Consider the following 22,295-nt stretch of genomic DNA (forward strand, 5'->3'; position numbering starts at 1 on the left):
GCACTAAAGAATGATCACTGCAGTTGAGAAAAACTGATTACGCTGAATGTACTGTCAAAGGGTAGGTCAACTTTTGTACAGGGGTCGGATTTATATAAACAGGCTATAAACTGTTTGATGATGTGGATCAAAGCATGAAATGTTTAATTTCTCAAGAGTAGGAGGGCGGATGTGATATGATCGTGCTTTCGAATAAACGTTTATAGTAGTATATTAGCATATCAATGAAGAGCCTCTTTCCAGTCTTCATTCTGAGAAGCCCATGAGAGAAGCTTGGGTGGACGAGCGACTAGAGACTCTCCCTCCAATTCCAAGTGGTCCTCACTGCGGACCATGAGATCGATAGGGCCAAATAATTGTATGGATGTTGTGTACAAATCCACATATTCAGCTTGTCTGAAGTCAGTAACCTTGATTTAGTAGCCTACGTGGGGTTTTGCAGACTTGCGAATAACGGGTCGACTAGTCATTAAACAAGACATACCTTTCACAAACGTTTTGTGGACTGTTATTTTGACAACGCGGAAACAGCCGGAAACCGGAACTCAAAATAACGACTCTGCGTAGTGGGAGTCTATCTCATGTGATGGTAGTGGAACTACTTGGGAAAACAAGTCAGACCAGGACATTGACCCATTAGTATGAAACGTGCTGGCAGGACGAAATTGCTTGTAAAATATCAGATAATTTCTAGATCTGTAGAGGGGCTCTTACATATCTAGAAATCATCTGATTTTGCATCACAGTCAATAATGATGTATAGATAAAGGAGTACTTGAAAGTCAAGAAGGAAGCTACTCACCGTTCAGAACCCCTACTCGTAAGTTCCCCTTCTTTGCTATCAGTGATAGCTCTTGCCAACTTTTACAATAGACAACGTTGTCCTTCGAATACCTCTGGTTTGGTTTAAATGATCTGGATTGAAGTTAAGAGAGACCATAGGATTCACAGCTGCAGTATAATGTGCCCTAGCGTCTGCAGCCTTCACAATTAGATGAATATATAGATGAGAAATAAATACATAACTACGTATGCATCCTCTCTTAGTTTACAGTGGCATATGGCACAGTACAATCTATACATGGAATGTATGTGCATACATGTATCTGTGTTGTAGCCCTCAAAACAGAAGATGTGGCGTAAACCTGTAAATTGCCATTCTTGGTTGAACAATCACTCACAGCTTCCCGTCCTTTGTAAACCAATGTCAATAACAGTGTGTCTTACCAGCTACAAGACAATACATTGCTCTAATGTAAGGTTATGTTTCTCACTTTTTCCTCAAGCTCCTACTTTTTCTGTAGTTTAACTTTAACTTAGTTTCTGTATAAATGTAAACAGACACAGGTCTGTCTCTGTAAGGATCCTTTCCATGTAGTTAGACACTTACAATTACATTATGACTCAGTGGTGGAAAAAAGAGGGTTATTCTGACACGGATGCATACACCATAGGACTACATTGTATATATGCATTTTGCACTTGCCAGTTATAGCTTTCTAACTCAATACTGGACTGATTTTTTGTCCCTAGTAAAGATTTCGACCCAAAAAGATGGGAAAATAGGTCCCTGGTTAAAAAGTCCTGAAGTTTCCCTTTAAGTCAGCCATTAAGGTGAAAGTTAAGTCAGCCACTAAAGCGGATTTGAAAGTGGCCTGTTGTGTCTTTTGTGTCAAAGGTCATGCCATGGGGGTACATGGCCTCACCACCTATATGGAGAGGGACCGTCGCTTCCTCGTTAACGTGCGTCTGCAGGCCACGCGACTGGTGATCGACGGCAGCAGCCTGTACTACAGCCTGTACTTCAACTGTGGAGCCGACCAGCAGTGCGGCGGGGAGTATGAGGCTTTCGCAGAACAGGTGCAGCAGTTCTTTACTGTGCTCTCCACCTGCAAGATTCAGCCCTTTGTGGTGTTGGATGGCGGGATGGACCACAGTGACAAGAAGTTCTCCACCTTACAACAGCGCGCCAAGCGCTCCATCCAGGACGCCAACTCTCTCTCGCGCGGATCGCATAGCTCTCTCCTTCCCCTGCTCACCAAGGCCGTCTTCATGCAGCTGCTCTTGGACATGGCCGTTCCCCTCTTCCAGTGTGCCGCAGAGGCAGACTTTGAGATCGCCTCCCTGGCCAGCCAGTGGGGCTGCCCTGTGCTGACCAATGACAGTGACTTCTACATCTTTCAACTACCTGGGGGTTACATACCCTTCAGGTACTTTCAGTGGGGCAGTGTGGTGGTGGGCAAGCAGGCTCCATCGCACGGTTACATCCCGGCCCGCTGCTACACTGTGGACCGCCTCTGCTCCCACTTCCAGGGACTCACCCCACAGATGTTGCCTTTGTTGGCTGTGATCATGGGGAATGATTACACTCCTCCTGACATCAAGCAGATATTCTTCAGCCGTGTGAACCTGCCCGTGACGGGGGGACGAGGGAACCCCCAAACCGAGGGCCTCCTCCTGTGGCTGTCTCAGTTCAGCAGCCCTGACGAGGCTCTGGAGGAGGTGCTGGAGCTTGAAGAAGGAGGGAAGAGACAGAAGAGGAACCCCACTCAATCGGTTTTCTCGGCCGGGATGCAGGAGTACACTCTCCCTCCTCGAAGCAGCTTGGCACAGTTCTTCTCTGGAGGTTTATCTACTCTTCCAGGCTCTATAGCGGTCCCTGAAATACTTGCTGCCCAGCCACAGTGGCTCCTGCAGGGGATCTTTACGGGCAGGTTGCCCTCTCTGGTCCATGATGTGCTGGTACTCAGGAGAGTCATGTTGTATGCCCAGGTGGAAAACTGTAGGTTACCCAGCAGCCATTGCACCTCGCTGCCCATTCGGCAGGTCATCTACGGGCTGCTTCTCCTCGGGAACCAGCAGGCTACAGCTCCTGTGGTCAGAGGAAGAGGAAGAGGAAGGGGGAGTAGTGGTTCTGGACGTGGGGAACAGTCAGGAGCCGAGGGTCATGCTCAGGACACTCCTTGTGTGGTGGAATATGATAGACGTGATCTCAACCTGACCAAAAGCACAGTGAACCCTTTCTTACCTAGTGGAGCTCCTCAAGTGCATATACAGATAATGGACCAGGTACAAATACACACACACACACACACACACAAACCCCTACGCGATGACACACACACACACATACATACACACACACACACAAACCCCTGCGCGATGACACACACACACACACACACACACACACAAACCCCTACGCGATGACACACACATACACACATACACACACACACACACACCAACCCCTACGCGATGACACACACACACACACACACACACTCACACACTCACAAACCCCTACGCGATGACACACACATACACAGAAATATCTATTCACACATTTTTCTTGTCCAGAACCATTCGCTGCTTCTTGTTGCGTAATATAGCTTTAATTGCTGTATTTGTAGCTGGTATGGCTGTTTCTTGGACTATTGTGTATCTATTTATATGTAACTATACAGATGTTGGTAACCTATACATATCTATTTATATGTAACTATACAGATGTTGGGTTTCTCTCTCCCTGTCCAGTTGCCATTGCCTGTACGTCTGCAGGTGCTGTTGAGAGTCCTGCTTCTGGAAGAGCGTGCCTTGGCCCCCCTGCCGCCCACTCTCAGGCTTCCCATGTGTGTAACCTCTTTCTGGCTGCAGCGCTCCAAGCCTCGGCCTGACCCTACCATCCTACAGGCTGTGCTGCTGGGCCTTACATTTGGGGAGCTCAGCCATCGCAAAACCATTCCCACAGGTGAGAATTTACGATGCATAAATGTGCATGCACTGGTTGTATGCAATATCACCACTAGATGTACTATTAACACTGTTTAGTATGTTACTTAGTATATATGTAAGTATGTTTCAGTTCAGATAAATATAAAATAAATGTTATCATTTAAACACATTATAACCTATTATCCTCAAGTGTCCTATCACTGAAGAGCAGGATTTTTTTCTTTAGGTTTAGAAGCGGCTCTAGTAAGGATACTGTCTCTAGGAGATCTGTGTTCCTCACTGTCTCATGTCTGTGCCTTCTCTCTCTCTCTCTCTCTCTCTCTCTCTCTCTCTCTCTCTCTCTCTCTCGCTCTCTCTCCCTGTCAGACCCCACCTGCAGCAGGCCTGGTGTTGCTGCTGTGCTGCACAGGCTCTACCAGCTGGGACACAAGAGGAAGGAGCGGCGGGGGCTGAACCTGGAGGTGGCCCATTCCCTTAGCCAGTGGCAGTCGTGCATGAAGGCAGCGCTGTGCCTCAACCAGCTGCTATGGGGCCCCCTTCCGGATCCTCCCTGTGCCTGGTACCTTTATTCAGTCAAGCCATTCTCCACAGCCTGAAATGCTTTACCCAGTTGCTACTGTGACCATTGGAAGTTAAATATGCCAGCTGGTTCTATATAGCTCAATATGCTTTAGCCAGCTGACAGTGTATCACAGTGTTAAAACAGAGTCTAGTCTTTACCTGATTGGAGTTCATTGGAGTTTGACCGTTGATCTCTGGTTGCACTTATTGATCCGGTTGTTCTCTTATCTCTCCTGTGTTCTCGTTCTATTTGACCTCCAGGTTGTTCAGTGGGACTCTGCTTCATGCCGTGCAGGCAGCGCTGAGAGAAGGGGTTGCCATAGAAACTCTCTTGGCAGGAGACCCCATCCCTGGGCTGCTCTACTCCTCTCTAATGGAGGCCACGCAGAAGTCAGGAGACTCTGGCCCTTCAGGACTTCCTGGATCATCTTTCTCCACCGCCAGGAAGAGGGGAAGGGGGCCGAGGAAGCGAGGAGGCCGAGGGAGGGGCCAGATGCAGAGAGGGAGGGGCCAAAGGGCTGATGAGAGTGACCTGAACAACCGGTTTGCAACGTTGATGAGCGACGAAGAGGAAGATGAAGAATAGGGTCGTTCTCTTTGTGCCTGAATGTAGACAGCATGTTTTTAAAAGGATTCTCTCAGAACTAAACAAGAACTGCTAGAATTCCCAGGAGTTGTGAGGCACATGAACAGAACGTACTGTTGACAGTCTCTCAGGAACACTGTCTATGCGTGATATATGTCAGCATTTAAGTCGTATAGGTTCAAGCAGGGGATCTATAGGCAGCTAAAATAACACAGTAGGTTTTATATAAACACAGTGGTGAAGGTTTCTATCAGCCATCACAGGACATGCACTTTTATCACTGAAAAGTAGCTACATTCTACATTTTAATGCACACCATTTGACCTTTTCAGCCATGAACTTTTTCTTCCCAAATGACTATAAGTGGCCAAAAATGGCCTTCCTGTCGGCTCTGTGTTGGTTTACACATTGTTGATATTACTTGCCTGTCATGTTTCTCTGAGATGTGGAAACCTTTCCCAGAGCTATTTCCCAGAGCCAGCTCAAATCAAAGAATCAAATCAAATCATGGTGCTCTCATCTCATCTGCTCTCACTGCTCAGCTGTATGGAAGCTGCATCCAAGTGTCCACTGTGCAGCGCCAGGATCGACAGTCTCCATTGGACAGCATCCCGTTCTCACGAGGACAGGGGTGTGCAGGTCTTGAGTTGCCTGTCTGGTCCACTAGGCCTTACTGATGTCTGGACTGGAGGGCTGATCACAAGGGGGAATTCTAAGACATACGTGGTACACTAATCTCCTTCCTGATCCAAATGTGGCTGGCAATTCATGTTTGTCTTTGCTTTTGCCTCTGAGAAGATTCTGTTGTAATATGTTTTTAAAACATGATGTCATGGTGCCATTTGAAAGTGCCTTTATCCACATGTCAGTAAATGCATTTATAATGAAACAGCAACACATCATTATCTTAAATCAAATCAAAATTGATCATTCATACTTTGCATTTTATCCTCTTGCCTCAACAGGCAAAAGCTTTAATAATGTAATTACTTTGTTGCTGTCATTTTGTGTCAGATATTGTTACATTGAATAATTCCAGAAGAAATTAGCACCATAATACCCACTCATATGTTTAACAATAATCTCAAACTTCACATTGTACATGGAGGTATGAAAATAAATACTCAATATCATCTTTCAGGCAACAGCTTCATATGACCAGTGGTATTCATAGAATATTTCAGCTTTCCCTGCATCATTTCAACAATAGAGCTATTCAATCACAGAATCCATCATATAATGGATGAGTGTGGCTCACACTAGTGTCTACTCTGCTGACAAATGTGGTTCCATCTGCTGAAATAATAAAGTTGTCCAGATGGTGGCAGTGTTTCCAAGACATCTTTATGGTTGATTATCACGAAGGCGGAGCAAAAAATACATACTACAACACATACAAGTTAAATACAACTATATATACAGAGGTCAGTTTATGTTCTGCCATACAAGCAAAATGTGACAGACAAACATGTACATACAAAGACAAAATAGGCCATAGGTTATGTTTGCCTCATCAGTCACAAGTGAGGTGCTGGAATGCGCATTTGTCTTGTTAGCCCAGTGTACAGAGCTTACTGTTATAGATTGTTATGATATCCAAGGGGCTGAGGTGCATGACTAGACAATGAAACAGAACATATCCTGCTCTCTCAATTAGATCCCTGTCCAAGAAAAGTCCACTTCAAGACCATAACTATAATTCAGATTACAAAACCATAGAAAATCAAAATGATGTATGATGTACAGGCTTACAATAAGGCACTGATTAGCTGCTATCAACAAAAATCATGAAATTGTCACTTGTCTGTTTTGATTTGAACAGCACTTAGACATGTCTCCTCTGCCTACTGGGTTCTGTAGTTCTACTGGGCTCTGTAGTTCTTTGGTTTGTGCTGTGAGGGGGATGTGAGTCATTAGGTCATTGGGTTAGTCCAGATGCCAGCGTGATGGGAGGGGGTGGAGGACAGCCGGGACTGGTATGCCAGGCACTGGGAGGGATCACCGCAGGTGAGTCCTGATCGCCGGAGGCTTTGGTGACACTGTTAAAAAGCATCCCACACATAACCAGAATATACCAGAATATCTTTACACACTCCTTGAAGTACAGCTCTAGAATACAGCATGAAATGTAGGGTGAAATTAATACATTTACCACAGGCTTCAGTTTACTTAGCCTGTTTCATTTGAGAGCTTTGGGCATATATCAATCCTAAATATAAGATTTAAATCTACAGGCCATGGTGGAAAGATATGTGAACCTGTGTGTGTACTAACAAGCAGAATCTCCTTTGGAAGCAGAAACCTCATCCTGAAATACATTATCATTTTATTGACATACATCACCTTTATTTAAATCATATATTATTCAGACTGACTATGTCAGTATAATAGAGGCAGTTAAGAGTTTAAACCTAGGTAAGAAGATTTCTTCAAATCAAATGCCTTGCTCCTGAACCCAGCAGGTTAAGGCACAACTGTCAATTAGTAATCACCTGTCTGTCACCAAGGCAAACAAGTAAGGAAAGATGGTTGTGCCGAAATGTGTTTTTTCTAGTCATGATATTTTAAAGCTCAATCATCATTTACTTTTCCGCTGTGATGCCTGTCATATTTGAGTGTTTATCAGAATTAGAAAATGCACACAAGATAGATGAGCCCATTAGCAGGAAGCTGGGTTTGTGCTTTATTACCTTGATTCATCTTGCTTGGGTACATTCGTGAAATGGACAGAACTCTTTGGGTGGAGGCAAGTCCTTTAAGGGGTGGAACTGGAATTTGGACTCAAAGTCATCTGAAAGAGAATCAGGACATCAGGAACTTCTGTCAAAACATTCAGTCTCTCTCACGCTCTCTCTCACTTTCTCTCACACACACACAGAACACAATACAGATGAGTCACAAGATCACAAGATCCGTCCATATTAAATGGAAGTGCCACTCCCAAATGAATGTCATACCCCTGTAGTACAGTTTGTGACTGTCCTTCTGAACTTCAAACCACAACTATGCTCCTACAATTCCAGTTAATTTTCTCCTTTTGTCGGCAAATATGTAAATATGTTTTGTGCATCGTGTGCCTTTACCTTGTGCATTTGAGCATTGTGTTTAAGAATGTGGTGTGTAACTATGCTGCTGAAATTAGAATCATTTTCAACAGGAGGCACATTCCTTACCCAGGCTGTGCAGGTAGCCATTCCCCTGACTGGAGGTCATTGTGTGGAGAGAAGGAGGAAGAGGGGGAGGAGGAGGAGGAGGGGGAGGTGGCAGGAGAGAGTAGCTGGACAACTCTGTGGTTGGAGATCTCGCAGGTGGAGCAGGGGGCAGACCTAGTCTCCCGATACCTGTCAAACAATCACACAGCGCATTAAACTACATGTTAATAGAGATACCATTCATACAGCACATTAAACTACATGTTAATAGAGATACCCATTCATACAGCGCATTAAACTACATGTTAATAGAGATACCATTCATACAGCGCATTAAACTACATGTTAATAGAGATACCATTCACACAGCGCATTAAACTACATGTTAATAGAGATACCATTCACACAGCGCATTAAACTACATGTTAATAGAGATACCATTCATACAGCGCATTAAACTACATGTTAATAGAGATACCATTCATACAGCGCATTAAACTACATGTTAATAGAGATACCATTCATACAGAGCATTAAACTACATGTTAATAGAGATACCATTCACACAGCGCATTAAACTACATGTTAATAGAGATACCATTCATACAGCGCATTAAACTACATGTTAATAGAGATACCATTCATTAGGTAGTAGATAGTCTCCCAATGTCATACAATCACACAGCGCATTAAACTACATGTTAATAAAGATACCATTCATTAGGTAGTTTATGGATATGAGACAAGGCTGACACACTGGTGGATTCTGGATACTAGTGATGACTATGTATCACTAATGTCTGCCTTGAAAAGTACCTGAAAGACACGGCACAGCGGGCGGGCGTCCTGCTAGGAGCCCGTGGAGGGGTAGGTGGGAGGGAGGGGGGGGACAGCAGGTCTGAAGGAGGTCGGGTGGGAAGGAGGCAATTTAGAAGGAGGCAGCGGTGGAGGAGGGGGGTGGGGGCAGATCAAGAGGGACAGCTTGGGGTGTATGAGGAGGGTGGGGGGGAGGGGAGGGGGGAAGGTGTCCATTCCCTGGTGCGGCTCATAAGGGGGGTATGAAAGCCGAGAGGAGTAGTAGGCACCTGGTGGATGGTCAGGCAGGGCAGGGGGAGGGAGGAGGGCGCTGGAGGTGGGGGTGGGGGTGGGGGAGTGGAGGGCATGATAGGGTTGCTGGACGGGTAACCAGTTGGGTTTGGTGATGTAGGTAGCAGCTGGTGGGGGAGGTGGAGGGGGACAGGTGGGAAGAGGTGGAGGGGTAGATCTTTGGTCTGTCTGAGGAGAGATGGGGGGGAGGGGGGAGGGCCTGATGATGGAGGTCTGGAGGGGGTTGGTGTGAGGGAACGGGGGTGGAGGGGCTGATGTAGTCGGGGAAGGGGCGGGACCATCTCCTCTCCAAAGGCCTATGGGCAGTGGAGAGATCTGGGGCGCTGCCACGGAAATCCCCCGGATTCATTGGAGGGTTCCACAGGGGCTGCCTCAGACTTAAGGATGAGCCAGACCGGGATACTGATAGACACACGCACACACACACACACACACACACACACACACACACACACACACACACACACACACACACCACACAAATCATTGCCTTGATTCAAATTCTTGAGGAATAAATATCTAGCTGCTTACATTAACATTTACATTAACATAAATAGAATGTGGATACTTCAGTACAGTCATGCTTTAAAAATTCAGGCCTTTCAAAAGAACATGATTCATATAATCCTTAAGTATGTCTTAATCTCTCTGCATGCAGCTTTTCAGTACTTTCCACCGACACAAGTCATTCATCAACAACAGTAGAAGTATTTTCTACATCATATGCATTACCATAGTGAATTCTATGTGTATTCCTGCCTATATGTAATCTCTTGCCTCGTGTGTGTGTGTGTGTGTCTTACCAGGGCTGTGTGTGTGTATGTGTGTTTCTTACCAGGGTTGTGTGCGTGTATGTGTGTGTGTGTGTGTGTGTGTCTTACCAGGGCTGTGTGTGTGTATGTGTGTGTTTCTTACCAGGGTTGTGTGCATGTATGTGTGTGTGTGTGTGTGTGTGTGTGTGTGTGTGTGTGTGGTGTGTGTGTGTGTGTGTGTGTGTGTGTGTTGTGTGTGTGTTTCTTACCAGGGTTGTGTTGGGGTGCTTTAGAGTCACCCTTTGCAACAGATCTCAGCACAGGAAGCCTCCGCAAACAGACTCCAAGAGAGGATGCTCCAGGTGGGGGGGCAGAGCCGCCTCGCCCAGCGCTGCGGCCTGAGCCACTGGAGCCGCCTCCACCCAGCGCTGTGCCTGCCCCCTTTGGCTCTGTGGATAACACACACACACAGGCAGATGAGTGCATCTCATACCATAAGGGGTGTAACTATTACAAAGTACTCACTCACTACTACATTGGGCTGTGTTCTTCTTCCATGGTGCCTTTTTAATGAACACATTGAGTGTCTCTCATGTATTATTTTGCCTATCCTCCTGTATCTCTCTGCTTGATCTGGAGCCCTCAGGCATCAGCAGCAGGGACACAGACCCCTTTCAGGCCTCGTATCCAAACACTGACTCACACAAAGAGTACACAAAGTTAAGTTTGTTGTTGTTTTCTTCAAATATATGCCTTTGCACTGTAAAACCTCTGACAGATATGTCGAACCTTTGTGCAAAGCACATCTAACCCTGTCAGATGTGCTCCGACTTGTTGATTCTCCAGCAGGTGTCAAGAATGTGCATTCCTAGCAACAACAATTATTGATTATAATTGCATGGGAAAAACCCACGCTTGGCCGACAGTGATCAGCGAACAGCTGGCGAATAGGCAGCTCCTCTGATTTAAGTCAACCAGACTGTAGCTAAGGGAGAGAGAGTCACCCCCTCGGCACCCACGGGCTACTGGGGTAACTCAAACCTGCCCCTTGACCACAATAGCCAAAGAGCCAGGCTCGTCGGTATGTGGTATTAAGACCACATACTTAACAGGGGTTAAAAAGGGCCAACCTTTCCCATACAGTATATCCAATGAGCAAATACCTTGTGCCTCAAATGTTGTGCAACAAATGTAACACACATGCAACAACACTTGTAATTGTAACACTTATTTCATGTGAACGCCTCACATAGCCCAGTGCCACAGGGTTAAACAGGTAGTGGATTACTGTATTAAGTGACTAGCTGAATGCTAAGGAGGTACAGGAAAACAGATATTCCCCCGAGTCTGAGTTCTGGCAATCCGTAACCTTCCTGGCTCAACATGGGCTGTATTTGCCAAGTTTCAGGTCCAGGTCCAGGGTGAAATTTTGCTATTTGACTTCAATGTCCCCTTTTCTAGCTGGCTTACATTACAAGAAATACAAAAAGTAATTTCCAGCCTATATATATCATGTTTCCATAATGAGACATATTTGGTAGTACAATAGGACCCTGTCTGGGAGGATGTCCCATATTAGCCAGTGCTCCTGGCATGTCCTCCATTCAGTGATTCTCCTTTTCAGGGTAAGTTTGAGTAGATTAGAGTAAACCAGGCCTCAATGCCTCTATGTGTGTGTGTCTGTGTCTCTCAATGTGTGTGTCTGTGTCTCTCTATGTGTGTGTGTGTCTCTCTATGTGTGTCTGTGTCTGTCTATGTCTGTCTGTCTGTCTCTCTATGTGTGTCTGTGTCTGTCTATGTGTGTGTGTCTGTCTCTCTATGTGTGTCTGTGTCTCTCTATGTGTGTGTGTGTCTCTCTCTGTGTGTGTCTCTCTATGTGTGTGTCTCTCTCTCTGTGTGTCTGTGTCTCTCTATGTGTGTGTGTGTGTGTCTCTCTATGTGTGTGTGTCTGTGTCACTCTATGTGTGTGTGTGTGTCTCTCTATGTGTGTGTGTGTCTCTCTATGTGTGTGTGTGTCTCTCTATGTGTGTGTGTGTCTCTCTATGTCTGTCTGTGTCTCTCTATGTGTGTCTGTGTCTCTCTATGTGTGTGTGTCTCTCTATGTGTGTGTGTCTGTCTCTCTATGTGTGTGTGTGTGTGTCTCTCTATGTGTGTCTGTGTCTCTCTATGTGTGTGTGTGTGTCTCTCTATGTGTGTGTGTGTCTCTCTATGTCTGTCTGTGTCTCTCTATGTGTGTCTGTGTCTCTCTATGTGTGTGTGTCTCTCTATGTGTGTGTGTCTGTCTCTCTATGTGTGTGTGTGTGTGTCTCTCTATGTGTGTCTGTGTCTCTCTATGTGTGTGTGTGTGTCTCTCTATGTGTGTGTGTGTCTCTCTATGTCTGTCTGTGTCTCTCTTCCAGCAGCCACTCTCTCGTGACTCACAGGTCATCCCACAAGGCAGCCGCTGCATGTGAAAGCAATTACGAACAGAATCTCTAGAATGTGTACACAATCACACTCGCACACACCTCAACACACATGCATAAAACAAATGCACTAACAAATCTGAGTTTACAGCATGATCTGTCTGACCAGTAGGATTTGAAAATGAATATTTTTTTGACCATTTGCTCCAAATCACAATAACTTTCATAATAATGTACTTCTAATACATTAGTCAACTTGCTGTATTTATACCTGACATCATGTGTGCCACCATGTGAGCAAGAACCAACTGTACGTTTTCAGAATGGTTCCAATACCCGTATAATCTCAAACTTTGTAGCCAACAACAAACACTAACATGCATATGTACAGAAAATGATATAAAAAATGACAGAACAGGGTGTTGCTTCTTCATCATCCACTAGGAGGTAAACAAACACTAGGGCTACAAGCACAATGGAGCCCCTGTCTGTTCTTTTACTGTAATGACCTGGCATGAGCCCTGTTACGCTACATCCAAAATATGAAATATTTAATATTTATAATGTCAGTTATTCATTTTTAGGCTGCAACACTAATTTAAAAACAAAAGATTTGACTTAACTTCATGTAAAGCTGTGGTTCATCTTACCCCCAAGGCTCTGACTCATTTTGCCCCCCAGCCACCATTTTGGGAAAGGTGCTTAGTCTAGCAACCCAGAGCTACACTTTTGCTAATTCACCCTCCTGGGTCTGAACTAACATATGGTATTGTTGCATAGCTTGCAACATGTATTTCACTGTACTGTATGTTTCACTCTAACATATACAGACACGTAGGACTATACTGCATTTTTTTCACTATAACATATACAGACATGTAGGACTATACTGCATGTGTCCTACAAAGAAGTTTCTCAGAAGTTTCTTAGTACTGCAGAATAAAACAGGACGCTTCAATCTAAAAACATGTTCTCATGTTTCAACGTGTTTGTCCCAAACAATCCACTGCTGTTGAGGGTGGTCTCTGATAGGAAGCAGGAAACAGGAAGTAGCTGTGGAGACTTACTGTCAACCTGAGGGGCGCTGCGGTCATTAACTTGCGTGACCTTCTTCAGGCACATTCCCTTCTGGATGTCTGCCAGGAGAGCATTGCGGCCTCCCCGCTCTGATGCCCCCAGTGCAGAGTGTCCTGTCTGCGTCTGACATGAAGTGCAAACAATGTTGTTATTAGGTTGGAGGCACAGTTTGTAATTTAACTGAATACTAAGGTCAGGCACAGTTCACATATAGGCAATGAGACACAACAAAATGGTTTCAGGATATTAAACATGTTTTATCAGTGTGAACTTCAGTCTGAACGTCAGATGTCATTAGTTTGCGTTTTAAACAGCAGAGAATATTATGCTTTGCGGCCCCAGTGTTGAAATGCTGACAGTTACCAATGACGTTCCTAAACTACCTTCACAACATTCTCCAGCTCCACTGTTTTGGATCGACTAGTTGGATGAATAGTTTTTAAGAACTAAAGGGCATTTTCCCATGGTAGAGGGAGGGGGACAGGGACAAGAGAGAGAGATAGAGACAGAGAGAATGAGACGGAGAGAGAGAGAGAGGGAAATTTGACACCACTTTGCCACTGCTGGCCTCCTGCTGACTGTGTCTGTGTGAGACTGAGTGAGTGACTGAGTGAAAGAGAGAGAGAAAGAGAGAGAAAAAGAGGGGGAGACCGTGTGTAATTGTATCTCTAATCAATAATACAGGCTCTGGCTTGGTGGATGAGCAGAGCCACTTGTTGTGTGACAGTATAGTGTTTACATGTGTCTGTGCTTCGGTACCTGTGGTGGTGCTATAGTCTGATGAAGGGATGGTGGACCTGGAGCTGGAGCTGATGGAGGAGGAGGAGGAGGAGGAGGTGGAGGTGGTGGGACAGGCATGTCGGCTCACCAAAATCTGAAAAAGATGCACACACACACACACACACGCACACGCACGCACGCGCACACACACACATACACACACACACGCACGCACGCACGCACGCACACACACACACACACACACACACACACACGCACGCACGCACGCACACACATACACACACACATACACACACACACACACACACACACACACAATAGTTGAGTGCATGCATGCATCAGTGCAGCCCTCACTGCAGAGAACAGCTGACTCTGACGTAGAGAAAGACCTGGTCTGCCGTGAAGCCCTCTTGGAGTCAGCTGTCACAGCCTGTGTCAATCTTTCACTGTCTTCCACAGAGCTCCTCTGCTGCTGATATGGCCACCACACCAAGGCAGGAAGAAATGTCCAAACCAACAGGAACCAGCCCCAGGAACCCTCCCCTCTGTCTGGATGAAGCGTCCCCTTTACTCCCCCAGTGTTTGGCGAGGCCCTCTGTGGAAGGGTGGGCGCTGGGAACAATGGGGTGTGTTGTCTGGGAAGTGATGCTGCCTGCCCTCTGGATCGGCCTCTCACATACTTGATGTACATATACAGTGAGGATTCAGGGAATGTCAGAAGTTACAAGAGGGTTGTTTTGGAAGAATCTACACACTGGATCCTTTTGAGCCCATCTTTTGTGGGAGTATGGGACTGTTCACAGTGAAGGAAGAGGCAGATGCATATTCTTGAGACTAACTCTAGACACAAACACACTGATGACACGATTGTCAGTTGGAAAGAGCCTAATTCAAAGCAGCAAAAAGGAATTGCTTATAAAATACACACTTAACCAAACAGTCTAAAAGGTTATAAGATTCAAGAGGAGGTTCAATGCCTAAACCACATGCATTCTTTCAGTTAGCGCTACCAATTAATGATGGTTGATAACTCAATCAAATAAACAAATAAAAAAACCTAAACTGACTAGATATCATATTTTCAGTAAGTTAGACTGCTCTTTGAATTCACTGGCAACTTGTATCATCTTCTGGATTGGCCGCGCCCGTGTGAAAATGTACACTTTGACTGCCTCCTTCATGCAACAATCCCAAAACATAACTTTAACATTTTACAGCCCATGGAAAAACAACTACACAAACATTCGAAACGTACCCTAAGTTAGGTGCAGTCCCCTACGCGACATAATCGGAAACATGTGAATGTGCATGTGAATACATGTGAATGTGCATGTGAATGTGCATTCATGTTAATTGATAGCGATGAATGGAGTCGTCGTCAACTTTGCGCTTATTATTAATACTAACAGCTATGCATGACCGGTGTTGCCACAGCCAAGCGCGAGGTAGCAGGCACAGCTGTCCTGTGCGGGTGCACAGCATACATGTGAAAAAGGATATCCCCGTGCCCATGGTCTATTTTGAAGACGTGAAGAACGTGTCTAAAAAACTTACCCGAATTCAGACTATGTCGGGTTTCCGTTTGTCGGCGAGGCACGGGTGTTTCAACGGGAGCGCCTTCTGGTCACCGGGCGCAGAGATAAAGGCTCCAGGCAGTTAACTTACTGGTGTCAACACCAGAGTTATTAATAGCCTACGACGACGAGTTTCGTCTCCAAAACAGACCGTGTGACATTGTTAATGCCGCTAATCTTCTATTGACTGAAACGTTCTTTAACTAGATAATATACCCGTCTAACTAGTCTACACTAATCGTACCGTCGGAGTCCCGCAACCAGCTCCACTGACACCTGAAGAATACTCCCACATAAACGTTGTAACGTTGTAACCGACTGCACTGTGACCGACACAGACCTGTAGTCTACTGCGACTCCTGGGGCTTGAACAACACCATTGCACACACTTCATGTCAGAGAGGAGGGAAGAAACAAGTCGGTGTGCAAAGACGGTTAAATAAAAATGAAAAATTACTGTAAAATGTCTGCATTTATTAGAGCTTTTACAGACTGTTACCTCTAAAGATATTGTAGCCTGCAAGGGAGTCGTGCACCCCATAATGCTGCGTGTGATGTGTAAATGTGAAATTCTGTGTTTAATGTTTAATGCTACTTTAGAGTAAGCCTGTGTTTTCTAGCCTGTGTTAATGCTAGTGCGTAACTCTGTTATCCATTTGAGTCTGAGTGCTATGTATAGATATCTGTCCTATTTGCCCACCCTTACCTAGAGTGTTGTGTCCGCATATGATAATGTCTTCTACAGCTGTTCAACCTTTTATCGAATTCAATGTGTGATATCCTATTGACAAGAATATTTCAGAGGAGTGTTTATGTTTCTTTCTGAGACATGTTGAACTCAAAGGGAGATCATACTGTAATTGGAACCCTCATTATACACTTGAAATGGAATGTGTCACAAAGTTTTCAATCCAAAAGCTTCTTGATGTCAAGTCCGGCTGTGTCCCTACCTCAGAACCAGCAAGGGGAAGCAGTGAATAAAGTAAGACAGACAACCAATTGACCAGTGGGGCCACCACATCAACGTCGACAGGCCGAAGAAGAACTGCTGCCAGCTGGAGAGAGGCCAGTGGTCCAGGGTGATGGACTTGTGGGACGGTTTAAGCGCACTCTGGCAACCCAGCTTGTGACTCTGCTGGATGTGTGACTGGGACCTGCATCTGCCCCTGGTCCTACTGCCACACCAGACAGCAGTGCAGGAGTCGCCAAAGTGCACCCCCACAGCCCTCACGTTCAGGAGAGAGCTTCGGACCCTGGTGGACATGGTGTGCGGTCCTCCACCGGAGCCGGAGGTAAGTGGAGAGCCCAGGCTGGGACTATCACCATCCACTGTGAGGGGCAGCTGTGGAAGCGCTGCGAAAGCATGGCCAGGCGGGGACGCTGACAGAGGGCTTAGGGCCGCTAGAAACCAACCTATGAGCACCCGCTGCCGTGGAGAGTCTTTGAGCCCGGAGACAAGTGTATGGGGTGTATACTGGCCCAGGAGCCACAAAGAAGGGGGAGTCTCTCCAAATTGGACGAGCCAGTAGGTTGGTCCATGTACTGCTCTAGCCAGAACTGTCAGATGTAGCTGCGTTCTGCCTTCCCTGCCCTTGTAGTCATGTTCTTGAATGCTCTGTGGTGTTTCAATAAATGACATGACACAGAAGAGAAACCAGCAACTTGGTTACAATATTATTGGTCCACATTTTCTCAACAAAGTATCTGACCAGGGAGCTGAAATAACCCCTACCTTGCAGGGGTATGTGCTTTATTTTTATGTGTACCTTAAAAGAACATCAAAAAGGACATCAAGGAGTGAGATCCCAGGAGCAGTGACATAGGAAAGCCAAAAGAGTATAGCTTGTTAATAACATTCTTTCTGTATCTGTTCACAGTCACTAAAAATGTTATTACACAAACTTCTTAAATACTTCATTGGGTTTTATGGGTAATCCACTTTTTGTATTTCTTGTTTGTTTTGGATTACACTCCTTCTCCTTACCTAAACAGTGGTGCATTTGGAAAATTAGTTGGCTAACTTTGTTAGTAAAAACCAGAAGATGTTTCCTAAAATTAATGAACATTTGCAATGTTTACTTTTAAATTATAGCCCCTGAGCTGTCCTTAGAAGACTTGTTTATGATTAATTTGTCAATTTGGGTATGAAATGAACTATGTAATATATACATATGTAATGAATGGGCTACAGATAGGAAATTGTGAAGTTCATCTTATTGCTTTGTAACTTTTCAGTGTAATCAGCCATAAAAACATATATGTATGACAAGATTTGAAGAAAGAGCTAGTGAGAAACCCAACAGGATATGGCCTGAACAAGATGGACCAATGCAATTACTGCAGCAGGTGAAATTCAGCTGAAAAAGTCAAATATTTATACCTGCAGATCCACACACAAAGAGGCATAGGCTAAATAGGTAAATCATTGAACCCTCATTTATTCATAAAACACAAACATTTAATAATTTGACAAACTAATAATCATATACTAATCAATTATATAATCTTAGGTCAAAAGTCTGTATAAGAGCCCTCATTGAACACTCTAGAAAAAATGTCAAATAAAACAAAATAGTTTTCTATATGCAGGGTGTGGCCTGATGCACAGCTATACAGAAGGAGTAGGTGGAGCACTTCATGGTCTCTGAAATCAGACAGACAGACACTGTAAAATACTTTAAAGCCTATTTGACAACTCATATTTCCTGACCGATCAATGTGTTTAACAGACAAAAGGGGAGAGAAATTTCGTAGGAGTCTGTGAGAGACATTCGAGCATCTGTGTTTGTTTCATACGTAATGGGTTTGCAACCTTTGTCTCATTTCTCATCTGTACATGTGTTTGTACAATCAAACAGAACTGTTCCTGTTCTTTGTGTATTGATCACATTTCATTTACCATTTACCATAAGATTACTTTTACAAGTCATAAATGTGCAATGTGCAACCATCAGACAATCAGTTAGACAAACAGTTGATAGTATTTTCTGTCATGTTTGGTCTTAATATCGTGTTTCTGAAAAGCAAATCATCCACACAGGCCTAGGACCGTCTGTCTTCTGAATTTAGCTATAGTCTCTCTCTCTCTAGATCTCTCTCATGCATATGCCTGTCTTTCAATTACATACCTATTATATAGCATTTGTAAGGGTTCTGACATGAGTAGGTTAGCAGTGTAGTAGTTCATCTGTTGTATCAAGAAGATGGCAAAAATAGATCCTGAAATCAAGTTTTGATTTACTGTCCAGGATACTGACTACAGAAACAAACTAATATTGTAGTGGGCTCAAAGACACAGACATCAATGTTTCTATAAGTAGGCTATTACGGTAGTCTAGTCTAAGTGAAAAGTACAATTGGCCATTTACTGAAAAGAGGAAACTCTGTGCAGTCACGTCTCTCATTATAATCTACCATAGTATGGTAAACAGTGTCCAAAGCCAGGGGGAGAGTGTTTGATAACAAGGAAGACACCCTCACAGAAAATTAAAATCACCCATGATCTCACAGTCGTAATATTCAACATTTAAATGAAAATTCAGTAATACATATTCTCTCACAGTCAAACACACACATGGCATGACGCTTATTAAAGTATTGAGAAGTGCATAAATAGCTCACTGAGTCTTTGGATGGATGCACATCCCACAGTCTTGGGGACAGAAGGTATAGTAACGCACCACTCTTGAGTGGTTAAGACAGAGACATAGTTCAGGTGCCTGAGTCGGCATCAATTTGGACAGTGCTATTAGTCCCATGCACTAGTGTCATCTTTAGCAGAGGACTTCTTAGTATGCTCTTCGTCATCCTGTGGCAGAGTCCCACGAACCCTCTTCCTCTCCTTGAAGCGTCCTGAGCGGGACACACGCAGGTTGCGCCGATTGGTCGTCTCGTTGAAGGTGGGCTCCAGGTCATCTGTGCTGTCCGCTCCTCTTCTCTGGGCATGGCTTCTGTGGTTCTGCGACTGCAGTCGAAGTCTGGTCAGCAGCGGTTGTATGAATGAGTTCTGCTGATGGTTGGGAGCTCTCTACTGGCTTTGCCTGCGTGGAGCTTTGAGGCTGGGAGTCCTGAGCTTGTTGCTGGGCAAGCATGGCCTCTTTGGCAGACTCTCGGGCAGCGGTCCTTCTCTTGCCCACAAATGACCTCCACCAAGGGCTTCTCTCAGCCATCTTGGGGGTGAGGGGGAGGGATGAAGTCTGCATACATACACACACACTCAGCTACATTTTTCCTTTATCAAAATGATACATATTTTTATCAACAAGATCTGTGTCCACTTCACTCCCATAAACTACATAAACACCAGAAGCTGTAACATTTCAGTGTTATTAGTAATACCATCATCATTGCTAAGTAGGTATTATGTTGTGTCACTCTGCATCCTCACCATCTTCATCAATACAAACATTTTTGTACTATTCTTGGTTCAGTAATGAATAAGTCAGATTCATTTATAGACTACAAGTCTTACAACCCTAACCCCCCCTACCACCACCCAACACATACACATACACACACACACACACACACACACACACACACACACATACATACACACAAACAACACAAACACAAACAACTAGCCTACCTCACACACTATGCAATCAGAAAGCAGGATGCACTCAACAGGTCAGTGATGGGGTCGCCTCCAGAACTAATCAAAACTGGACTAAAACCTGTGGAACGACTTGCAGGCGCAGTTAAAACCTTCTCTGATGTTTCACGCTGTGAAGTCATAGGCTATTAAAAACACGCACGTAGACTAAACGTTGAAGTGATGAAGATGCGCACAAGTCGAGATCCGAGTCATTATTGAAGAACTACGGTGCCGTTTCCAAACTTTATAACCTGCGCGGTATCGCATTTTACCGGACTACTTCAACCGGGATTCCGCCTCCGAAACCAGCACGAGAACACCTGTCCTCATTTCTCATTTGTCGAGAGGCCAAAGAATCGGTCACGTGGAACAACTCTACATTCAGGTATTCTAACAAGAAATTGGGTAGGGCCAGTTGCTTAGGAACCTCCTGTGAATCTCTAACCTTTACTGAAAACTCACGTGTTACAAATCGAATGAAACATAGATAACTTATTGGACTAACTTGCAAAAAAACAACGATCTTCTGCTCATTTCGTGAACAAGAAAAACATATCATGGTTATTTAAATAGCCCATAGACTTTAAGACGAGATTTGTTTCTGTTTAAAGGGCGGTCTTTCTTTTTGGCGTTGCAGACAAACGCGTAGGCCAGGCAACCCTCTCTCTCTCTCTCTCTCACACACTCTCTCTCTCACACACACACACACCCACACACACACACACACACACACACACAGAGAGATGTATTCATTCATTCAGCCACCTGAAGAGGTCAGCACTGGGGTGAGTATGTCAATCTAAATTACCCATCTGTAGGCCTACAGACCATAGAGACTAAAATGGCTTCTTGGCTACACTGAAAGTGTAGGTCAGTGTAGTGGCTAATGAGTGGGTAGGTGGGGTGAAGGCTGCCCCCAAGGCTTTCTTGAGGTTTCCCCTAGCAGACCATGATATGAAGGGTACATCTGACTACAGCTTGAACTTGAATTTGAGCTTTGTTGCTTTTGACAACCATGGAAGAATTCCAGTGAAAGAGTATGTCCTAATTCAATCCAACGCCACAATCCACCCTGTTACACACAAACGACAGCCTCCAACCAAGTTCACTGAAAATGCAAGGCAGATGTCATCACCTAAACATCTGCTGTTGTAGTGGAGATACCCGTTGTTGGGATGATGATCCTGATCCTGATCCTGCTGCTTTAAACACCACCAGCTGAGCTACAAGACCTCAGATGTGCAGCAGGGTTTGTTCACCACAGCAGACCATTCAATTACATTTGCAATAATTAACAATTTGCAATAATACATAATCATTTTTTCATTTTATTCACATATCACCATTAATAATGAACATCTCAAAGTGCTTTACAGAATCATAAATACCCATTTTAACTTTTAACTTGGTAAGACTCCAAAATTAGCTAATGTTTAAATTGTCCAAAATTAGCTAGCAATGATATCCACTGAATAACTGCTCTGGCAGATCAAGAACATTACACCTGTGGTATAACAGCAAGACTATTAATGACCAGGACTCTTCTTCTCAGTGACAGCCGTGGTTACATCCCTCCCTCTCTCTCTCCATTCACTAAGCTTGCGGAAGTGAGAAAGGGTGAGAGAGAGAGTCATTTCACAGATTCCATGTTTTGTTTCGGTAAGAATCAGACAGAGCCTGTGGAATGTGGATCATGATTTTTCGCTGTACCTGCCTTTCTACATACTTTGGGAACTCCCTTCCCTGCTTGGACTGAAACCACACACACACACACGCACACACACACACACACACACACACACACACAAAATAGAATCAGTCCTACTACACGGAACTTCCTCTGTACACACTCTCACTGTCCCATGCAAATTTCACTATTGGTGATGGAATGTAAGAATGTCAGGGGACCGAGACATCCCCAACGACATTGAGAAAAAAAAATAGTTAGACACTGCAGGCACATAGAGAAATACCTTTATGTGATTATTATGATGACGAAATAATGAAA

General features: G+C 44.6%; 3 protein-coding genes across 3 annotated transcripts; 1 reads left to right on the plus strand and 2 right to left on the minus strand.

The window, feature by feature from the left end:
• The first annotated feature begins 236 nt into the window (after positions 1-236).
• aste1b (asteroid homolog 1b) lies at positions 237-6,022 on the plus strand. Its single transcript, XM_031585818.2, has 5 exons — positions 237-820; positions 1,679-2,877; positions 3,538-3,751; positions 4,102-4,294; positions 4,558-6,022. The coding sequence occupies exons 2-5, from the start codon at positions 1,687-1,689 to the stop codon at positions 4,880-4,882; spliced, it is 1,923 nt and encodes a 640-aa protein (XP_031441678.1). The 5' UTR covers positions 237-820; positions 1,679-1,686; the 3' UTR covers positions 4,883-6,022.
• Positions 6,023-6,795: 773 nt separating this feature from the next.
• LOC116224926 (WAS/WASL-interacting protein family member 3-like) lies at positions 6,796-9,083 on the minus strand. The gene is made up of 5 exons (XM_031585820.1): positions 9,077-9,083; positions 8,851-8,880; positions 8,056-8,223; positions 7,588-7,673; positions 6,796-6,921 (listed from the first exon to the last, which is right to left on the minus strand). The coding sequence occupies exons 1-5, from the start codon at positions 9,081-9,083 to the stop codon at positions 6,796-6,798; spliced, it is 417 nt and encodes a 138-aa protein (XP_031441680.1).
• Positions 9,084-19,438: 10,355 nt separating this feature from the next.
• On the minus strand, positions 19,439-19,859 carry LOC105907667 (proline-rich protein 15). Its single transcript, XM_031585821.1, has 2 exons — positions 19,722-19,859; positions 19,439-19,654 (listed from the first exon to the last, which is right to left on the minus strand). Exons 1-2 carry the CDS (start codon positions 19,857-19,859, stop codon positions 19,439-19,441), a joined length of 354 nt encoding a protein of 117 aa, XP_031441681.1.
• Between the last annotated feature and the right edge of the window lie 2,436 nt (positions 19,860-22,295).

This window comes from Clupea harengus, chromosome 19 (assembly GCF_900700415.2).
Source record: "Clupea harengus chromosome 19, Ch_v2.0.2, whole genome shotgun sequence".
In the NCBI taxonomy this organism is placed as follows: domain Eukaryota; kingdom Metazoa; phylum Chordata; class Actinopteri; order Clupeiformes; family Clupeidae; genus Clupea; species Clupea harengus.

Excerpts from the sequence above, each read along its gene's own strand:
- aste1b (XM_031585818.2), top strand. The coding sequence starts at position 1,687 with ATGGGGGTACATGGCCTCACCACCTATATGGAGAGGGACCGTCGCTTC. Across the intron at positions 2,878-3,537 it reads AGCAGGCTACAGCTCCTGTG|TTGCCATTGCCTGTACGTCT; the intron begins GTCAGAGGAAGA and ends CTCCCTGTCCAG. Across the intron at positions 4,295-4,557 it reads CCGGATCCTCCCTGTGCCTG|GTTGTTCAGTGGGACTCTGC; the intron begins GTACCTTTATTC and ends TTTGACCTCCAG.
- LOC116224926 (XM_031585820.1), bottom strand. Across the intron at positions 8,224-8,850 it reads CGCTGTGCCGTGTCTTTCAG|GTATCGGGAGACTAGGTCTG; the intron begins GTACTTTTCAAG and ends ATTGTTTGACAG. Across the intron at positions 6,922-7,587 it reads CATTTCACGAATGTACCCAA|TGTCACCAAAGCCTCCGGCG; the intron begins GCAAGATGAATC and ends GCTTTTTAACAG.
- LOC105907667 (XM_031585821.1), bottom strand. The coding sequence starts at position 19,859 with ATGGCTGAGAGAAGCCCTTGGTGGAGGTCATTTGTGGGCAAGAGAAGG. Across the intron at positions 19,655-19,721 it reads GCTCCACGCAGGCAAAGCCA|TCGCAGAACCACAGAAGCCA; the intron begins GTAGAGAGCTCC and ends CTTCGACTGCAG.